This window comes from Ixodes scapularis, unplaced genomic scaffold (assembly GCF_016920785.2).
Source record: "Ixodes scapularis isolate PalLabHiFi unplaced genomic scaffold, ASM1692078v2 PGA_scaffold44__24_contigs__length_19508400, whole genome shotgun sequence".
In the NCBI taxonomy this organism is placed as follows: Eukaryota; Metazoa; Arthropoda; class Arachnida; order Ixodida; family Ixodidae; genus Ixodes; species Ixodes scapularis.
The window spans coordinates 15,053,246-15,069,367 of NW_024609873.1; the positions used below are offsets into that span (position 1 = coordinate 15,053,246).

General features: G+C 49.6%; 1 protein-coding gene and 1 pseudogene across 1 annotated transcript; both read right to left on the reverse strand.

Moving 5' to 3' along the window:
- Positions 1-574: 574 nt before the first annotated feature.
- Positions 575-3,241, reverse strand: LOC120845268. Its single transcript, XM_040217103.1, has 2 exons — positions 2,530-3,241; positions 575-2,355 (listed from the first exon to the last, which is right to left on the reverse strand). The coding sequence occupies exons 1-2, from the start codon at positions 3,239-3,241 to the stop codon at positions 575-577; spliced, it is 2,493 nt and encodes an 830-aa protein (XP_040073037.1).
- Positions 3,242-7,395: 4,154 nt separating this feature from the next.
- On the reverse strand, positions 7,396-15,793 carry LOC120836001 (annotated as a pseudogene).
- Between the last annotated feature and the right edge of the window lie 329 nt (positions 15,794-16,122).

A 16,122-nucleotide genomic window follows, 5' to 3' on the forward strand; every position in this document is an offset into this window, starting at 1 on the left:
TTGCGTCCACGTATCCGAGGCGATGAGAATGTCATAAATGTAATGATGAGCCTCCGGAATTCCATGCAGCAACTTTCTCATCAGTCTGGTGAACGTAGCAGAGGCAGTCTTGAGCCCGAAAGGCATGAACCTAAACTGGTAAAGTCCGCTACTCGACGAGAACGCTGTCTTCTCCTTGGCCAAATCCTCCATCGGGATCTGTCAGTATCCCTTCGCTTGGTCCAGCTTAGAGAAAAAGTTCTTACGGCCCACCTTGGCGAAGGTGACGTCCGCCCTTGGAATTGGCTCTGCGTCATCCTTAAGCACGTCGTTTAACTTCCTGTAATCAACGCAAAACCTGTTAGAACCGTCTTTCTTTCTAACAATTACAACCGGCGCATTATACGGTGACGTGCACCGTTCAATAACACCCAGTGGGAGCCTTTCCGAAATCTACGTTCGACTGTCTCTTGGACGGAAAATCGCCACGCATGTTGCCTTACCCGCACAGGCTCTTCGGTTGTCAATTTCAGGTCGCCCGTGATCAAGTTAGTCTGACCTGGAAGATCTGAAAATATGCTCTTATACTGTTCAATCAACCTCCACACCTCATCTTTGTATCATCATCCAGGTCATCGTTGACCGTGACATCTTTCCAGTCATGTGCAATCACGTTATCAGGCGTCGATGCCTTGTTGGCCTCTCCAGCAAGTGTAGCCTCGCCAAGTTCCTGCGTTGCCGCACTGCAGCTTGGCTGCCCCCGTTCGACCTCGACCCTCTCTTGGTATCTCTTGAGCATGTTCACCTGGAACACCTTCTTGCGTCCTCCAACATCGAGCTCGTAGTCCACTTCGTTCATTTTGCAGGATACTACAAATGGTCCTTTCCACTGCAATATTAACTTGTTGTGGTCGCTCGGTAGGAGAATGAGGGCCAAGTCCCCTTCTTTCAGTTGGCGGTTTACGCTCTTTTTGTCATAGTGCTCCTTGTACTTGATCTTGGCCTCTTCCAAGAAGTGGTAAGCCAACTCACATGTTCTTTGTAGTTTCTCTCTTAGCTCGAGTACGTGACCGTAGGACGTCCTCACGTCGTCTTCGAGCGTCTCGTTGGACCAGATCTCCTTAAGGATGGCCAAAGGTCCGCGAACTCTTCGGCCGTATAGTAGGTCAAATGGTGAAAACTTCAGGCTTGCCTGTGGCACTTCCCTGTAGGCGAACAGTAGTGCCGGTAGGTACCTGTCCCAGTCCTTAGGCCTTTCTTGAGACATTCTTCTAATCATCTGTTTGATGGTTCCATTAAATCGTTCCACCAACCCGTTCCCCATCGGATGGTAGGGTGTAGTCATGAGATGCTTTATGGACAGCAGCCGGCTTACCTCTTTCATGACGTCCGGCGTGAAGCAGGAACCTCTATCGCTAAAAACCTCATTCGGGATTCCATACCTAGAGAACATTTCCACCAAGGCTTCTGCCACTTTCTCCGTGCCGATGCTTCTTAATGGAATAGCATCCGGGTACCTTTTGGCGACGTCCACCATGGTCAGAATATATCGGTTGCCCGAACTCGCCGTTGGGTTGATCGGCCCGATGATGTCGATCGACACCCTCTTGAATGGCGTCTCGATGGCGGGCATTGTCCAAAGAGGCGCTTTGCCTACTCTGCCTTTTGGCACCGTGCGCTGGCATACATCGCAGGAGCGCACGTACCTCTTGATGTCACTCTGCATGCCCGGCCAAAAGAACTCTTCAGCCGTTAGTGCTAGCGTGTTCTTCATGCCTTGGTGGCCTGACATGATACCATCGTGTGCCATTGCCATGACAGTTGGTCGAAATCTTGCTGGGAGAGCCAGCTGCTCTATACTCCTCCCGGTGGAAAATATACAGCTCCGAAAAAGAAGGTTGTTCTTTATTACCATTTCATACTTCGTACGACACTTATGTTTCTTTACCACCTTTCCGACCTTGTCGAAACATTTCCTTGAGGACGCATCGTTCCTCTGTTCTGTTGAAAGCTCCTCGACTGTCGTTTCGAGAATCGGTACCTGTGGCACATTCAGTGGAGATTCCGCTTTGTTCCCGCTCTTCTTCTTCCTCGACTCTCCCACTCCCGCGGTACTTGAAAGCGGAGTTATCAGTCCCAAGTCCGTGTTTTCCGAGTCGTACGGAGAGGCCTCTTTGTGGTCCTTCCTCTCTGGTACCTCAGCTCTCTTGTCCAGCTGGTGGCCAACTCCCTGGACAGTAGGTGTCTTCATCTCGTCACTTCGTTGTTGATCGGAATCCCAATATGGGTTCGGATCCTTGGTATCTCTCACTTGTGGAACGTTGCCAAGCACTAAGTCGTATAGGGGATCGTCAATGCACTTCGCCACGACTTTTCCTGCCAGAAAGGGTGTGTTGATCACAATTTCCGCCTCAGGTAAGTATTTCACTGTTCGGTCCAGTAAATATACGGGACTACAGTTTCCAGTCTAGCACCCAACGGGCACTAAGTTCTTTCTTACGACTACTGTATTGCAGCCAGTGTCCCGAAGCACCGTAACTCTTCTCTCGCCAATGCGGCCTTCGACCACAGGCATATTCTTTACCAGAAACTTGGGTGGCGTCCCTACAGCTGCGTTAACCACTGGTATTTTGTCGCTGTTTTTTAACGTAAGGTAGGTCTCATCTGGTTCGCCTGCCGTTTCGTCGGAGGCTGTCCACAGGCAAGAAGCTTGTGGTTTATCGCCAGCCCTCATAGTGCATTTGTCGGCCTTGTGTCCCATCCGGCCGCAGTGCCAACATGTCGATGGTTTGTATTGTTGATTGCGACCCTTGCAATTCTCGGCTTTGTGTCCCACCTTATTGCATAAAAAGCATAGGAGGATCCTCCGTGTGTCCTCTCTTAAAGCTTTAGGGACTGTACTTGCACTGGTTTTCGGTTCTTGTCCCTCCACCTTCGCTTTCAAAGCGCTCGGCTGAGTTTCTGCTTCTAGAAAGACGTCGGCTTTTTCAGCCAAGTCATCTAGGGTCAAGCAGTCTCTTTCTTTGAGAAAGACCATCAACTTACTAGCGCAAGTTGTCATGAACTGCTCCATTAGCATTCGGTCCCGGAGCGCCTCGAAAGTCTTCTCGACTCCTGCCACTTCGATCCACCTATCGAAATACCCCGTCAACCTGGCTGCAAACTCTTTTCTTGTTTCCCCATCTCCGGGCTTCGCCTCACGGAATCTTTCGCGATAACCTTCTTCTGTGTACCGGAATCTTTGAAGCAGCGCCAGTTTCATCTTTGTATAATCCATCGTATCCGCAGGGGTCATGCGACCGACCACCGTCAGGGCTTCTCCTGTGAGACAAAGACTTAAAGTGGTTGCCCACTTGTCTTGTGGCCATCCGAGGCCTGTGGCCGTACGCTTAAACCTCTGCAAATACGCGTCAAGGTCGTCGCGCGTCTGATTATACTGCGGTATCAGTTTGTGTGGACTGGCGCTATGACTTGGTCCAGTCGAACCGCCTTCTCCTCCTTCCCCTCGCACTTCGCGATTTCCTCTTTCCTGGGCAGCGATTCTGAGTTGTAGAACTTCCCGCTCCTTATCCATTCGGACACATTCCGCTTGACATGCGCGTTCTTGCGCCGCGTGCTCTTCTCTTGCCGCCTCCCGTGCCTGCAGCCTTTCCTCTCTTTGAATATTTTTCTCCCTCTCAACGCAGACCTTCAGCTCCTCTCCAGTGTATCCTAGTTCCCTTCCAGCCGCCATCAATTTATCAATCTCTACAACCCCGGACCCAGTCATGGTCGCGAGCTCTCCTCCGGACCAACGAGATCAGGCTAGTGGATTAATGGAATCCTGGCAGGCTCGCCAAATTGTCATCGTCAATCGGGAAAAGAGAGAAACGACGCCCATGAGAGGATCAAGAAAAGAAATTATATATTTACAAGAATGAATATAAGAACCTGTCAGAAGCGATGCAATAGGAAAAGAATTAGCAATAAGAAAAGCAAAACACTGAAGGCAGTCAAAGTCACGTCAACGCACTCATAGCCCGTTCCCGCTACCGTCCTTGCCTTAGGTTCAAGTCTTTCTCCTCGGTGCCTTGCGGAGCGTCGCCGCTTGATGTGATGATGCGGAAGCCGGTGTCTCGTACTCCCCGTGGAGTTGCTCGTAGCAAGCGTCGCCGTCCGTAGCGGCTGGTCCTCCCTCCGAGCTCTGGTCGTCGCCGTGCGTCGCGGCCCGACCCTGGCTTTCACCGCTCCTTTTCCTCTCGCGCCCGCCGTTCTCTTCTCGCGCTCGCCGTTCTCTGCTCGCGCTCGCCGTTCTCTGGAACGCGCTCGTTCCCTTTCGCTTCTTTTCTTCTTCCACCCGTAATAATCGTCACAGGCACGTAACAGTTCCAGAACAATCAGGTGGTGCTCTGCATAAAGGTCAGAGTTCAACAGGGAACACATATGTACACACATAACAAAAGAGTGCATATATAACCCTCGGAGCATTAAACGTTCGTAATTTTCACTCTACTTATATATATATATATATATATATATATATATATATATATATATATATATATATATATATATATATATATATATATATATATATATATATATATTCACAACTGCTTTCAAGGAACATAATTAAGTGATATTTCCCAGCGTTTATTTAGTCATCGTGATAGAAGTTGCTATCTCCTTCCGAGGAGCATGCTGTACTCTGAGTGAAAATATTTTAGTTCTCCTGAGATTCTAGCCCACAGCAAGCGAGACTTTAGGTTGATTTCCTGATAATAAACCTTTCAGTTGTTAGTCAGCGCTTGTCCTGTCCGGTTCCTTCCTCTGTCCTTGTAAAATGTGTGCTGTTCCATTATGAATATGTAGATGGCTTGAAACACAACGCCAACTGAAGTATGTTCTGCAATTATTCAATATGGGTGATCTGTAGTTGGAATGGTCATCATTCGAAACTTTCGCCATTCCAGCAAATCTCGGCTATCCGGCAGCTGACACTGCTGCTCCTGCTGCTGGTCCTGATGACCTCGGCCACCCGGCAGCCATGCCTGCTTCTGCCCTGCAGGCCCCCCACTGCGCCGCCTCTGGACTAAGCTGCCTCCTGGCAGCTTTTCTTTTATTTATTATTTTTAAATCTATTTTCGTTCACCAAGGCGTGGCTTTAATGTTTCGTTTTTCCTTTTAATGTACATAATATTTCAATCACAAGAAGTACATTTTTTTCAGCAGACCAATGTAAATATTTATGTCACAAGATGGTAATTGTTACAATGGAATGGTTATAAACTTCTGTTGTACAAGATGGAGCCATTTTATTTTGTTCTCACAGTGCATGATGGTTATTTTCATAACGTAACTCTGGCCCCTAAAATGTGTACACAAGGTTGTAGCATTATGTGAAAGAGGCTAGTGTATTACTGGTGACACCTGCAAAATCGACGACATCTATCGGCTAGATTAAAACATTGTGGAGGCAGGTTCGCTTACCGACCACTTCAAGCGAATGAAATATAAACAGCACCTGGCCGTCTTAAGACGAAGCCGTGAAAGTGGGTTCAAAAACATGTGATGAAAATAGCCAATAATGCGACATAGCGTCTTTTGAAAAAAACACAAGTAGCAATCAGCGGTTCCTCATTCCTGGCCACCGGCTGAATATGTCCTCCTTTCGTAGCAACAAGGCAAAAAAACACTTCTTTTATTAAGCGTTGTGGCTATATACACACCGCTATTATTCATGTTTTCGAACAGCATACTCTATGAGTCGCACAAGCACCCGACTGTGGCGAATCCTCACCCGGAACCTCTTTGCCATGAATTTGTTTATGTCAAATTAATTCAGAGATAGGGACTGACAACCATAAGATCTGTGGACTGCACACACCTAAGCATCTGCTCCAAAATACTACATATCTCGCAACACATGCAAGGAATATGGGAAATCGGAATCAAACGCAGTGACTGTCCTATCGGGTTTGAATGAAATGCGAACAATGACGGAACTTCCAGCAGAACACCGGTGCAGTGTGGACGCTTGGGTTGTGCTGGGCAAGGCCCAAGCACATCGAAATAGGACGCACCCACTCGCGGCGCTCTATTCTGCACCCCAAAGTTTTATTAGTTTTCGGATGCCTCCTGCAGGTGCAGCATCTGTTGACGGCCACGGGCTCTGGTGTTTGCATGCCATTCAAACCCAATAGTATGGTGAAAAATCTAAAAAAATGCACATTTAGTAGCAAGAACATTTTTGCCTGTTGGCATCTGCTAGATATGGCAAGGTTAAATGAGGTTCCTCACTCAGATAAGTTGAGACCAAAGTTAACCACACCCAGCCACGGTGCACCACCTAAAAGAAGCAACATAGTGGGCAGAATTACTTTGAACGGCACTACTTGTTATTTCTTGCAAACATCCTTTGCAATCCTATCATTACTGTGTCAGGGACCTTCATCAGCCGATCTCCAGAAAAAAGCTGCAAGTGCCACAGCAGAAATTAAAAAGCATTACAAGTGCCCATGCAATCCAGGAACATGTGGAGCTTGCGACCAAAACATTAAACACAAGTTGGAAGCACTACACGTGTCCATGCAATCCAGACCTGTGAAGCTTGCACCCAAAACAATAGATACAATTCAAAAGTACTACACGTGTACTTGCATCCAGACCTGTGGAGTTTGCACCCAAAGCATAGGACAGAATTCAAAAGCGCTACACGTGCACATGCAATCCTGACCTGCGGACTTTGCGACCAAAGCAATGAATACAAGTCAAAAGCACTACAAGCTTACACGCCAGTTAGACCTGAGGAGTTTGTGCCCAAGAGATTGGACACAAGTAAGAAATGCTACATGTGCCTCATGCAATCCACACCTGTGGAATATGCACCCAAAACGTTGAACACATGTGAAAAATGGTACATGTGCCCCATGCAATCCAGACCTGTGGAGCATGCACTCAAAACATTGAAAAGAAGTAAAAAAACACTACACGTACCCCACACAATCCAGACCTGTGGAGTTTGTGCCCAAAGCACTGAACAGAATTCAAAAGCACTACACGTGCACATGCATTCAAGCCTGTGGTACTTACACCCGAAACATTAGAACACCTTCCCTATGCACACACACAGAGTCCCAACAAGCTCTCTCCGGCACAACATCCACAGCACTGTACACACTGACACAGACTCCAAAATGGCTTCGGCACATTCAAGGCGCAGCACACGCACACACGGAGTCCAAAATGGCTCTGGCATAACACCCACCACACTGTACACATGCACAAAGAAGGTACAAGATCACTCTGGCACATCCACATCACTGTACACAAGCGCAGACGAAGTCCAAAATGGCTGCGGCACAACATCCACGCCACTGTACAAACACACACGCACACACACAATTCAAAGGGGCCCCGGTGACGAGTTACAGTGCATCACTGGTGCTGGCGGTGACGACGGGTGCAACGCAGTCGTTCACGGACGCGCTGCAGGTGGGTTGTGCTCGGCAGAAGCACAAGGCGGTCCCGCACAGCCTTGCCCTGACTGTAGAGACGCCTTGACTGGAGGCCTCTCCGCTCGCGAGCTGCGTCAGCGCTTTCTTCTTCATCATTGTCCTTGTCAGAACTGCTGTCTGAGTCTGACTGTGGCTCTGGCTCGGCCTCCCCTGAGCAGAGGCAGACATTGTGGAGCACCACACAGGCTGCCACGATTGTGCCGGCGATCGTCGGATAATGGTAAAGGGTCCGGTGCCTGTGCAAGCACCGGAACCTGCTCTTCAGCAGTCCAATTCAGCGCTCCACGACTGCCCACATGGAGGCGTGGGCCTGATTGTATTGCCCAGCCGGTGTGCCAAGTGCTGGCCGCCCAGGCACAGGAGTCAGCAGCCAGGGCTCCAGGGGGTACCCACTGTCGCCTGTATGGAAAGAAGTATGACTGTTTCTTAGACATCTGAACCACTCCCTACACTTTGCACAAGTGCTACTGATCATGTATATAGTCCCTCACTAGTATCATTTGAGGAGAATGCTTTCACAACAACCAATCAACGGGTATTATTTAGTTTTAGTCAATTGCTGCAGTAAGTCCGCAAACAATACCCAGTAGTCTGCTGACGCCTTTGTGCGGGCGTCGTATCGATCTATAGTGTGTCGTTCTTGGAGGTATAGAATGCTCTACTAAAACTTCCTACTAGTGAAAAGTATGTGTTTCATAACAAATATATTTTGAAACTGCTAATGCATGTTCTCCCAGACAGCACACGACGTCGGGCCAACATTGGCATTTAATTGACAAACAATTGTCCAATATTGGGCCAATGTGGCCATCGTAAAACCAATATTGGTGGTGCACTGGAATATACTGGCCAACGTTGGCCTGACTTGCCCAACGGCTCACCAACGTTAATAATCGATTGGCTTAGGCTGGCCAACATTGGCCTACCTCAGCCAATGGCTTGCCAACGTTGGCAATCGATTGGTTTAGACTGGCCAACATTGGCCAACCTCAGCCAACGGCCTAGCAATGTTGGCAATTGGTTGGCTTAGGTTGGCCAACATTGGCCTGTCTTAGCCAAATGGTTACGAACATTGGTAATCAATTGGCTTAGGCTGACCAACATTGGTCTATGTTAGCCAATGAGTTGCCATCATTGGTAATCGATTGGCTAAGACAGGCCAATGTTGGCCAGCTTAAGCCAATCAATTACCGACATTGGTAATCGATTGACTTAGGCTGGGCAACATTGGCCTGTCTTAGCCAGTGGCTTACCAATGTTATATATAATTGGCTTAGTTCTTTTAATGTGCTGATTGCGCACGAAAACAATCTCTAGCTATGCCTCCGGGGGGAACGATTCTTCTGTTTTCACACGCAGAGCAAGTTAGCAACTGAATTAGAACGTTGTATGCAGTGCGAGCTGTAGCAAGTTTGAACGTCCACGGAGAAAAAAACCGTGTTCGGTGACAGGTTGAAAATAAACGCTGGGAAGGAGGTCGAATCCTCCTGATCTTTCGATCTACAAATATGGAAAGAAATGGGAGGAGCTTCTACCACCTGTCACCGACTATAACTAACACGTGTCTTCCCAAAACTGATAGTTATGCTTAGTAAGTTCCACACGAAATACAAAATGCACGCTTCCTTCGATTTGTGTATATGTTTATACGGCAAAAAGCATAGTGCCTCTTCTCTTATGCCCATTTAGCGACGCAGCCGGAAAACCTTTCCAAAGAGGGGGAGGGGAGGCAGGGTTCGACCCCGAAATTTCCACCCGCCTCCCCAACCTAGGACACGGGTGTATTGTCAGCTGTATGAGATCTTGAAAATCTCAAGGCAACCCGCTTTGCTGAGCCGAAAAACTCGGCCTATAATTCAGACTGAACCGGACAAAATTAAAAAAATAAATAAAAAGCACTAATAATTTTAGCAAAAAATAAAACCTTAAACAAATATTCCGCGACTGATTAAGCAATTACATGTCTTCACGAATAAAAAATTGCGTTGAATTAACATCTCGAACACCCTGTGTTTGAGGTAGGAGGTGACATAAAGCTGATGCGCATTTCAATCTGCAAAGAAAGGTTATCACGCAACATATAACAGAAGAAGCTGAGCACTATGCCTGCTTGCTCAAAAATGACTTCAAAGTGCATACAAAATACGGAAACTGCAGTACTGACTACGGTAGTGACAACGCCCTCAGAAATATAAGCTGTAATAGAGCCAACGGGTTACCAAAGTTGGCAATCGATTGGTTTAAGGTGGCCACCAATTGCCTGTCTTAGCCAGTGGCCTACCAACGTTGGTAATTGATTGGCTTAGTCTGGTGTGATGAGCGATCCCGCGACCAGCCGAAGAGGACGAGAAAGAAGAAGACGAGGTGGGGGCATGCGAGGAGCGCGAGAGGGGATTCGGGCGGTTGACAAAGGACGGTGCAGATGCGACCAGGCCGGACCGCCGTCGGCGTGACCAGACTTCAAGAGGCCCGACCCACAACCCACTTCTCACGCAGTCCGGGCGCCAACCTTCCGGAGGTAGACAAGACTGCATGCGTGGCGCAGTTGAACACCCGCTGCCACTCCGTGCCACAGACGTTCTGGGCCTGACTCTAGTCTTCGGCCAACGCCCAACTGCCTCGTCGCTACGTCCTTCGGCCCAGACCTTGGCGGACACCTGGTCATAGGCTGCCACCGGCGTACGGGGCCTGATTCCCAAGCAGCACATTACGACCGGCTCAAGCTTGAGCCAGATTGGGTAGCCAGGGAAGTTTCAGTGGGCCTAGATTGTTTTGCACCATGGCGCTAGGCAGCCCCATCCTGGTATGCCAGTCTGGCGACCACCGGCAGTTCCCTGTGTAGCCATGGACTGGCTCACCACTGGAATTACGGCCTGGACCAGGCGGGAAGCTCAGTGGTACCGCAAGCTTGGCTCTTTATTGTATATAGAGCATGGGCCAGGTTACTGACCGGGTGGTCAGCCAAGCTTGGCTCGACAATAGAAATTCACCATGCAGTTAAACCAGATTAACTGGTCATATTGACAACACACGTCGTAAATTAATGAAATTCAATTTATTTCCACAAAAATACATACTGCAGGCTGCAAAAATAAACATAAAAACATATGTACAATGCTAAAAAAATTGGCATGATGTTATTTATGTGTCCCAGGCGGTTGGCGAGATTCTCCACATCTTCTGGAGTGTCGGGGTTCCGGTGGTGGCTAACATAGTACCGCAAGGCATCCGAAAAAAAAGAATAAACATCAGTAATTAGACATTGGCAGATTCTTTTTGCACCCGTCTGTTCAAAAACGGTATGTAACTAATGCCACTAATAAAAAATATTCACTATCATAAACAGTATGAGAGGGAATATGGAAGCGTGTGCCAATCGTACATGTGGCGTCAGTCTCGCGGCAATTACGTAGAAACCGCATGTAAGAGATTTGACGAGCCACGACACAAGCGACGACGATCCGCTTCACTGTCGCTCGGTCACTCGCTCGGTCACTCGCGCGACGCGGCAAACCGCATGAAAGCGACGGGAGCAAGCGACCAAGGCGATGAGCGACGATTTCTAGAAATCCAAAAACCGAGCGATGCGACAAGCGACCGCGGGAAATCTCCGCCGCTCGTCACTGACTCTCGTCGCTCGCTTAATCGCTTACATGCGGTTTTACATGCGGTTCAGCCTTTACGTTGCATAGCGGACGACAGACTAGGAAGGCAGGAAGGGGCAACAACAGCAGGATCCTCTGCCACAGCGGTTAACCACTGCGGTAGAGGATCTCTGAAGCTGGCGGTTGTATTACTAGCATGGCTGTTCCAAATGGGGTTGCAAAAAGGTTCGGTTTCACATGACCCTGATTATGAAGATGAATCCAAATGGTCGAGCCTGCTTACCTGACTCGCTGGCGCCGAGACAGAGACAGCCAGTGCCCGCGCTGCAATCAGGACGGAGCGAATTCCGAACACGCCGTTCTGGGATGCAGCCATTTCGCCCACGAGCGAGTGGAACTCAGGCGGAGGACGTCATCAGCCACAGGAACCATCGGCAGAGGCAGCACTCAAGGCACCGGCAAACTATCTTATTCAAACACAGCAACTTGTAACCTCCCCAAGCAGAACAGCAGCGCGAACAAAGACCAGTTCGCGCCACTCACGCCAGATCCGGTTTTCTTTCCTTTTTTTTTTTTTTGTTTGCTTTTTGGAACTGCGCTGCCGCCGTCTCAAAACTGGCGCTTCGAGCGGACGCGAGGGCCGCGCTGATTGGCCCGCGCGCTCCCTGTCCTTGCACGTGAGCAGCTCTGCTCTTTCAAGGCATGGCCGCTGCGCGCGGGGAGACTGCCTCATCCCCGGTCCCGGGGCGCTGGCGCATTTCAGGCGCGTGATTCATCTGGAGGGTGCGGGATCTTTCCCGCGCTTTTCCAGGCACCCCGCCTCGGGCACTTGCGCTTGGAGCGGCTTCTCCGTGCAAGGCAGGGTAGATAAAGGTCGCGGTAAAAAGCGGGAAAGTTATAAAGTTCGAGTGCGACCAATATCGATAGTTTTATTTACAATTTGTCCGGTACAATTCCACTACAACCAGTTCATTTCGGGTTTGGCCTGTTCATATCCAAACTGTTTTCAAATAGTTTTTTTTTTCTTTTTCAATGGGGAAAACGTGTTCTTTTTATGTCTCAAGCTAAAACAGATTTCTTGCACTCAAACGTCACTTTCTAGTGCGAAGGCTCTTGCCACAAAGCACCAAAATATGTTATGAGAACGCTCATACGAATTTAAAAAAAAAAAAGATGGACAAAGTTAAACGAACTGTCGAGTAGCTGTGGCTTTCAGCGGGCATTCTGGGTCCGATAAGATACGAGCTTGAGCCACGGAACATTGCATAGCGGTAATTCCCTGACATTCCTTGGCTCACCCTATCTTCGATCCGGCACCATGCCCGAATATTGGCTGTTGCTTGTGTTGAGCGGACCAGAGAAATCCTGCGAACTACCATGAAACCCCAAAGCTTGGCAGAGGCATTGCTACCCTGGCCATCTCTGACCGAGGAAAATCAATAGACTGCCAGGGTACATCAAAAACTGGCAGCAGCCTGTTTACACTGGCCATCAATGACCAAGGAAATTGATTGGTCAGCCAGGGAAGGCGTTCCCTGGCAGTTCCGTGGCTTTCTGGAGCAAGGAAAGACTGTGAACGGCAGGCTGGCATACAGACGTAAATGGCTGGGCAGTCGTGGCCAAGCTATCACAACTAAGTACCAACCCTGGCCCCAGCTAAACCAAGCAAGTGTGCTACCTGGGTTCAAGCCTTCGGCCATCGGTCAACTGCCTCGTCACTACGTCCGGACCTCGGCCCTGACGTCGTAGACCCCTGATCATCGGCTACCACGGGTGCTACGCCGCAAGGACTGAAAAGTCGGGAGCGAGGGACTTTTTGGGGGACACTAAAACCTTAACATTTGTTGAAGTGCTGCTTGGGAGTGTGCTTTACTAAGACCAATGTGGGTTTGAAAGCGTTGATCTTTGACATTTGGATCTTTTCGTAGATGCCATCAGTGCGAAGCTAACAATTGAAGAATCGGCAGCTTAAAAATGGTGCTGAAGTGGCTTCCAGGGTCTTGCGACAGGGGAGGCTGCGGAAAGAGGCGTTCGGAAGCCGTAATGGCTCCCCAGTCCCAGGACTCGCCCCAAGACCTTCACAAGGACCAGGCATAGGCTCCCCGCTGAGCTTCCTCCCCAGCCTCTTTCAATAAAAGTTCAAAAAAAAAGTATTAATTGATCTTGAATTAGTCATTTGCTCGCCAGATAAAATAGTGCACAGACAAAGCATAGGAGGACCTTGCCATTTTGGCCCAGAATGTTTTTCTTGCAGTGGGCTGCTAATAAGAAAAAGGCCAGGGGTTCTTAAAACCCAATGTTGGAATAACCAGGATTTAAACACATCGCCATCATTGTATAGCCAGCATTAAAGATATGGCATTAACACTGGGACATGCCAATGAATCATCATTGACTGCCGATAACGGCCCATTCAATGATTGGACTTGTATACCAATGATGGCATAGCCATTGAATTAGTGTGAAAGCCAAAATTGGCATAGCCAATGACATAGTGTGGATGCCAACGATGGCTGAAATATTGATTTAACGATGGCCTGAAAAAGGTGCCAATGATGGCTGGATCATTGGTTGAACGATGGCCCAACGTTGGCGCCAATGACGGCTGGAAGGTTGGTTAAACGATGGCCCAACGTTGGTGCCAATGATGGCTGGAACATTGGTTGAACGATGGCCCAACGTTGGTGCCAATGGCTGGGCCAACATTGTAAGAAGTTGCGCTCGGCCAGAATACCAATGTTGGACCAACCTCCGAAGCCGGCGTTTGCCATTGTTTGCCCAATGTAGGTCCAACATTGGTGTGCTTATGAGGCTAATCCTGTATCTCAAGCACTAAAATTTCTCCACAACCCTTGACTTGACTTAAATGGTGGTCGCCTTTGACTGAAACATTAAGGTCTGTCCATACACTTGCGTTTAACTACAACCGACTGAGACAAGACCGGTTTTTAAGCTTCTAGTGATGGCTTAGGACTAGCTCCGCAGCAATGCATCCGGTAGTAAGAGGTTTAAAAACCGGTCTTGTCTCATTTGGTCATACTTGGCTGCAAGTGTCTGAACGGGCCCTCACGGTGCTGTGTTAAGATCACTCACCAAGCAGGTACTCATTGTGCCTGACAAGATGGCCAGCAACGCACTCTTGGCGCACCCACGAACGCCTCCACACATATGAGTTGTGGGTTGAGCCGGGCATCCTTGGGTCGATGGCCAGGATACGCAGGTCGGCGTCAGACACCTAGAATAAAGAGGGCACTCAGAGGGAGGTAGGACAGATGCTGGCGCACAGTTTGTACAGTTGTCGCATACATTCCTCAATTTTTACAGGTCGCTTTCTTGTCATACAAGTGTTCCTGGACAAGTTTGAATAGCACCAGGTCTACCGAGTGGCATAGCCAGGAGGGAGGCTTTTGGGATTTCAGCACGTTCCCCCCCAGCCGACCCTATAATATACACACACATTTAGAGCCTTCCACCGCTCCGCCCCCCAAGTCATGGACATCCCAAGCACCTTCCCCCCTTCCCTATTGAAAAAAATTCCTGGCTACGCCACTGCGTCTACCGGAGGCACGAACATATTCGACTCGGGAATGTCCCTGGTCAGAACACTTACGAAAAAGAGTAAGGCTATAATAGCACGACGTCGTGCACCTTGACCGGAGATGGCCATACGCACGACGCGGAGGGATCATGCCATTTAAATCACCCTTTTCGGACGGCGCGTGTATCACTGTGAAACGTGTTAACCAACCCCACCAACCTCCCCCCCCCTCCCCTTTGCGTTCACTCCACTTTGCAGCGACCAGTCTGTGGCTGCTCATTACAAAACTATCAACCCAGTTCGTCCCCCGTACACGCTGCTTCGCGGTATCCAGCCGGCAACTCAAGCTCCACTGTCCGTCATTGCACGCCTCCGGAAAGGGAGTCCATACTATTTAATTCAGCAAAGTTTCGTCGACAACTTTTTTTTTTCGCCTATAATTGTAAAAAATGAAATGTCTTAAACATCGCCAAAACAGTATGCCCCCTTTCTGAATTGAACCCGGGTCCGCTCCGTGACAGGAGACACCTTCCCACTAAGTTATGCTCCAACTTCAGATATTCGTTTTATACGAGACCGAACTCTATCGGCGTAAATACGATTTGGTATTCACTTCGTGTGCGTCTGGGATCAACGCGAACTGGAAATTATATTGTACTTACCACCATGACGTTCAGGGCGTAGTACTGTTTTCTACACCAGTAGAGCGCCTTCGTCACGGTAGGGTCGTACTTAGAGGGTCAATTGATGGCGACGAAGGTGCCGTCGACGCACCCGACGACTCCGGGTAAGGAACCGCGACGAAGGAAGGCTTCTTGCGTCGCCGCCCGTTCATCCGCGGTCTCGGGGAAGGCGATCCACCGGGGACCGAGGCGGCGCACGATGACCGTAGACACGGCGCGAACACAAGCGCTGACGGTGGTCTGGTGAACAGCGAGGTGCCGGTCGCTGGCCACTTGCCCCTGGTAGCTTCCAGTGGCGTAGAATCGCAGCGCACAAAGCACCTGCTGCTCCACCGTCATCACCGTCCTTGCGCGTCGCTGCCGCCTCAAGGCCGCGTCGTCTTGAAGTTCGTCGCAGAGCCACCGCACGATGCTCTCAGACAGTCGGTAGTGCCGGCGGCACTCGTCATCGTCCATAACAAACGCGTCGACGTGCGTGAAAAAACGCCGTCGTCGGCGAAACCACAAGTATAGCAACTCATACGCCGGCATCTTCGCTTCTCGCTCGATCTCGCCACTGCTCGCCCCTCTCCAACCGGGCGCGCTTTCCGAACTGGCGGCGAGTCACCGTGACATCACTATGACGTCACGGGGAATTCGGCGGCGAGATTGTGTTTTCAAAATGGGCGACTCTGTCCGCGCCACGGTGACGTCAGCGTCTAGGGAGTTGCCGGCTCCAAGGTCAGTCGCGGCGCCGACCAATCACGGCGGTCGGCGCCTCGGCAAGTTTTCTCGCCGCTTCTCGCCGCCGTCCAGCAGCTTAGGGCCCCAGATCGCTGGTG

What these genes read in the sequence shown, in the direction of transcription:
- LOC120845268 (XM_040217103.1), bottom strand. Translation starts at nt 3,241, where the DNA reads ATGAAACTGGCGCTGCTTCAAAGATTCCGGTACACAGAAGAAGGTTAT. An exon ending in TGTGGTCGAAGGCCGCATTG is followed by an intron (nt 2,356 to 2,529) that starts GCGAGAGAAGAG and finishes CCTTTCTGGCAG; the next exon opens with GAAAAGTCGTGGCGAAGTGC.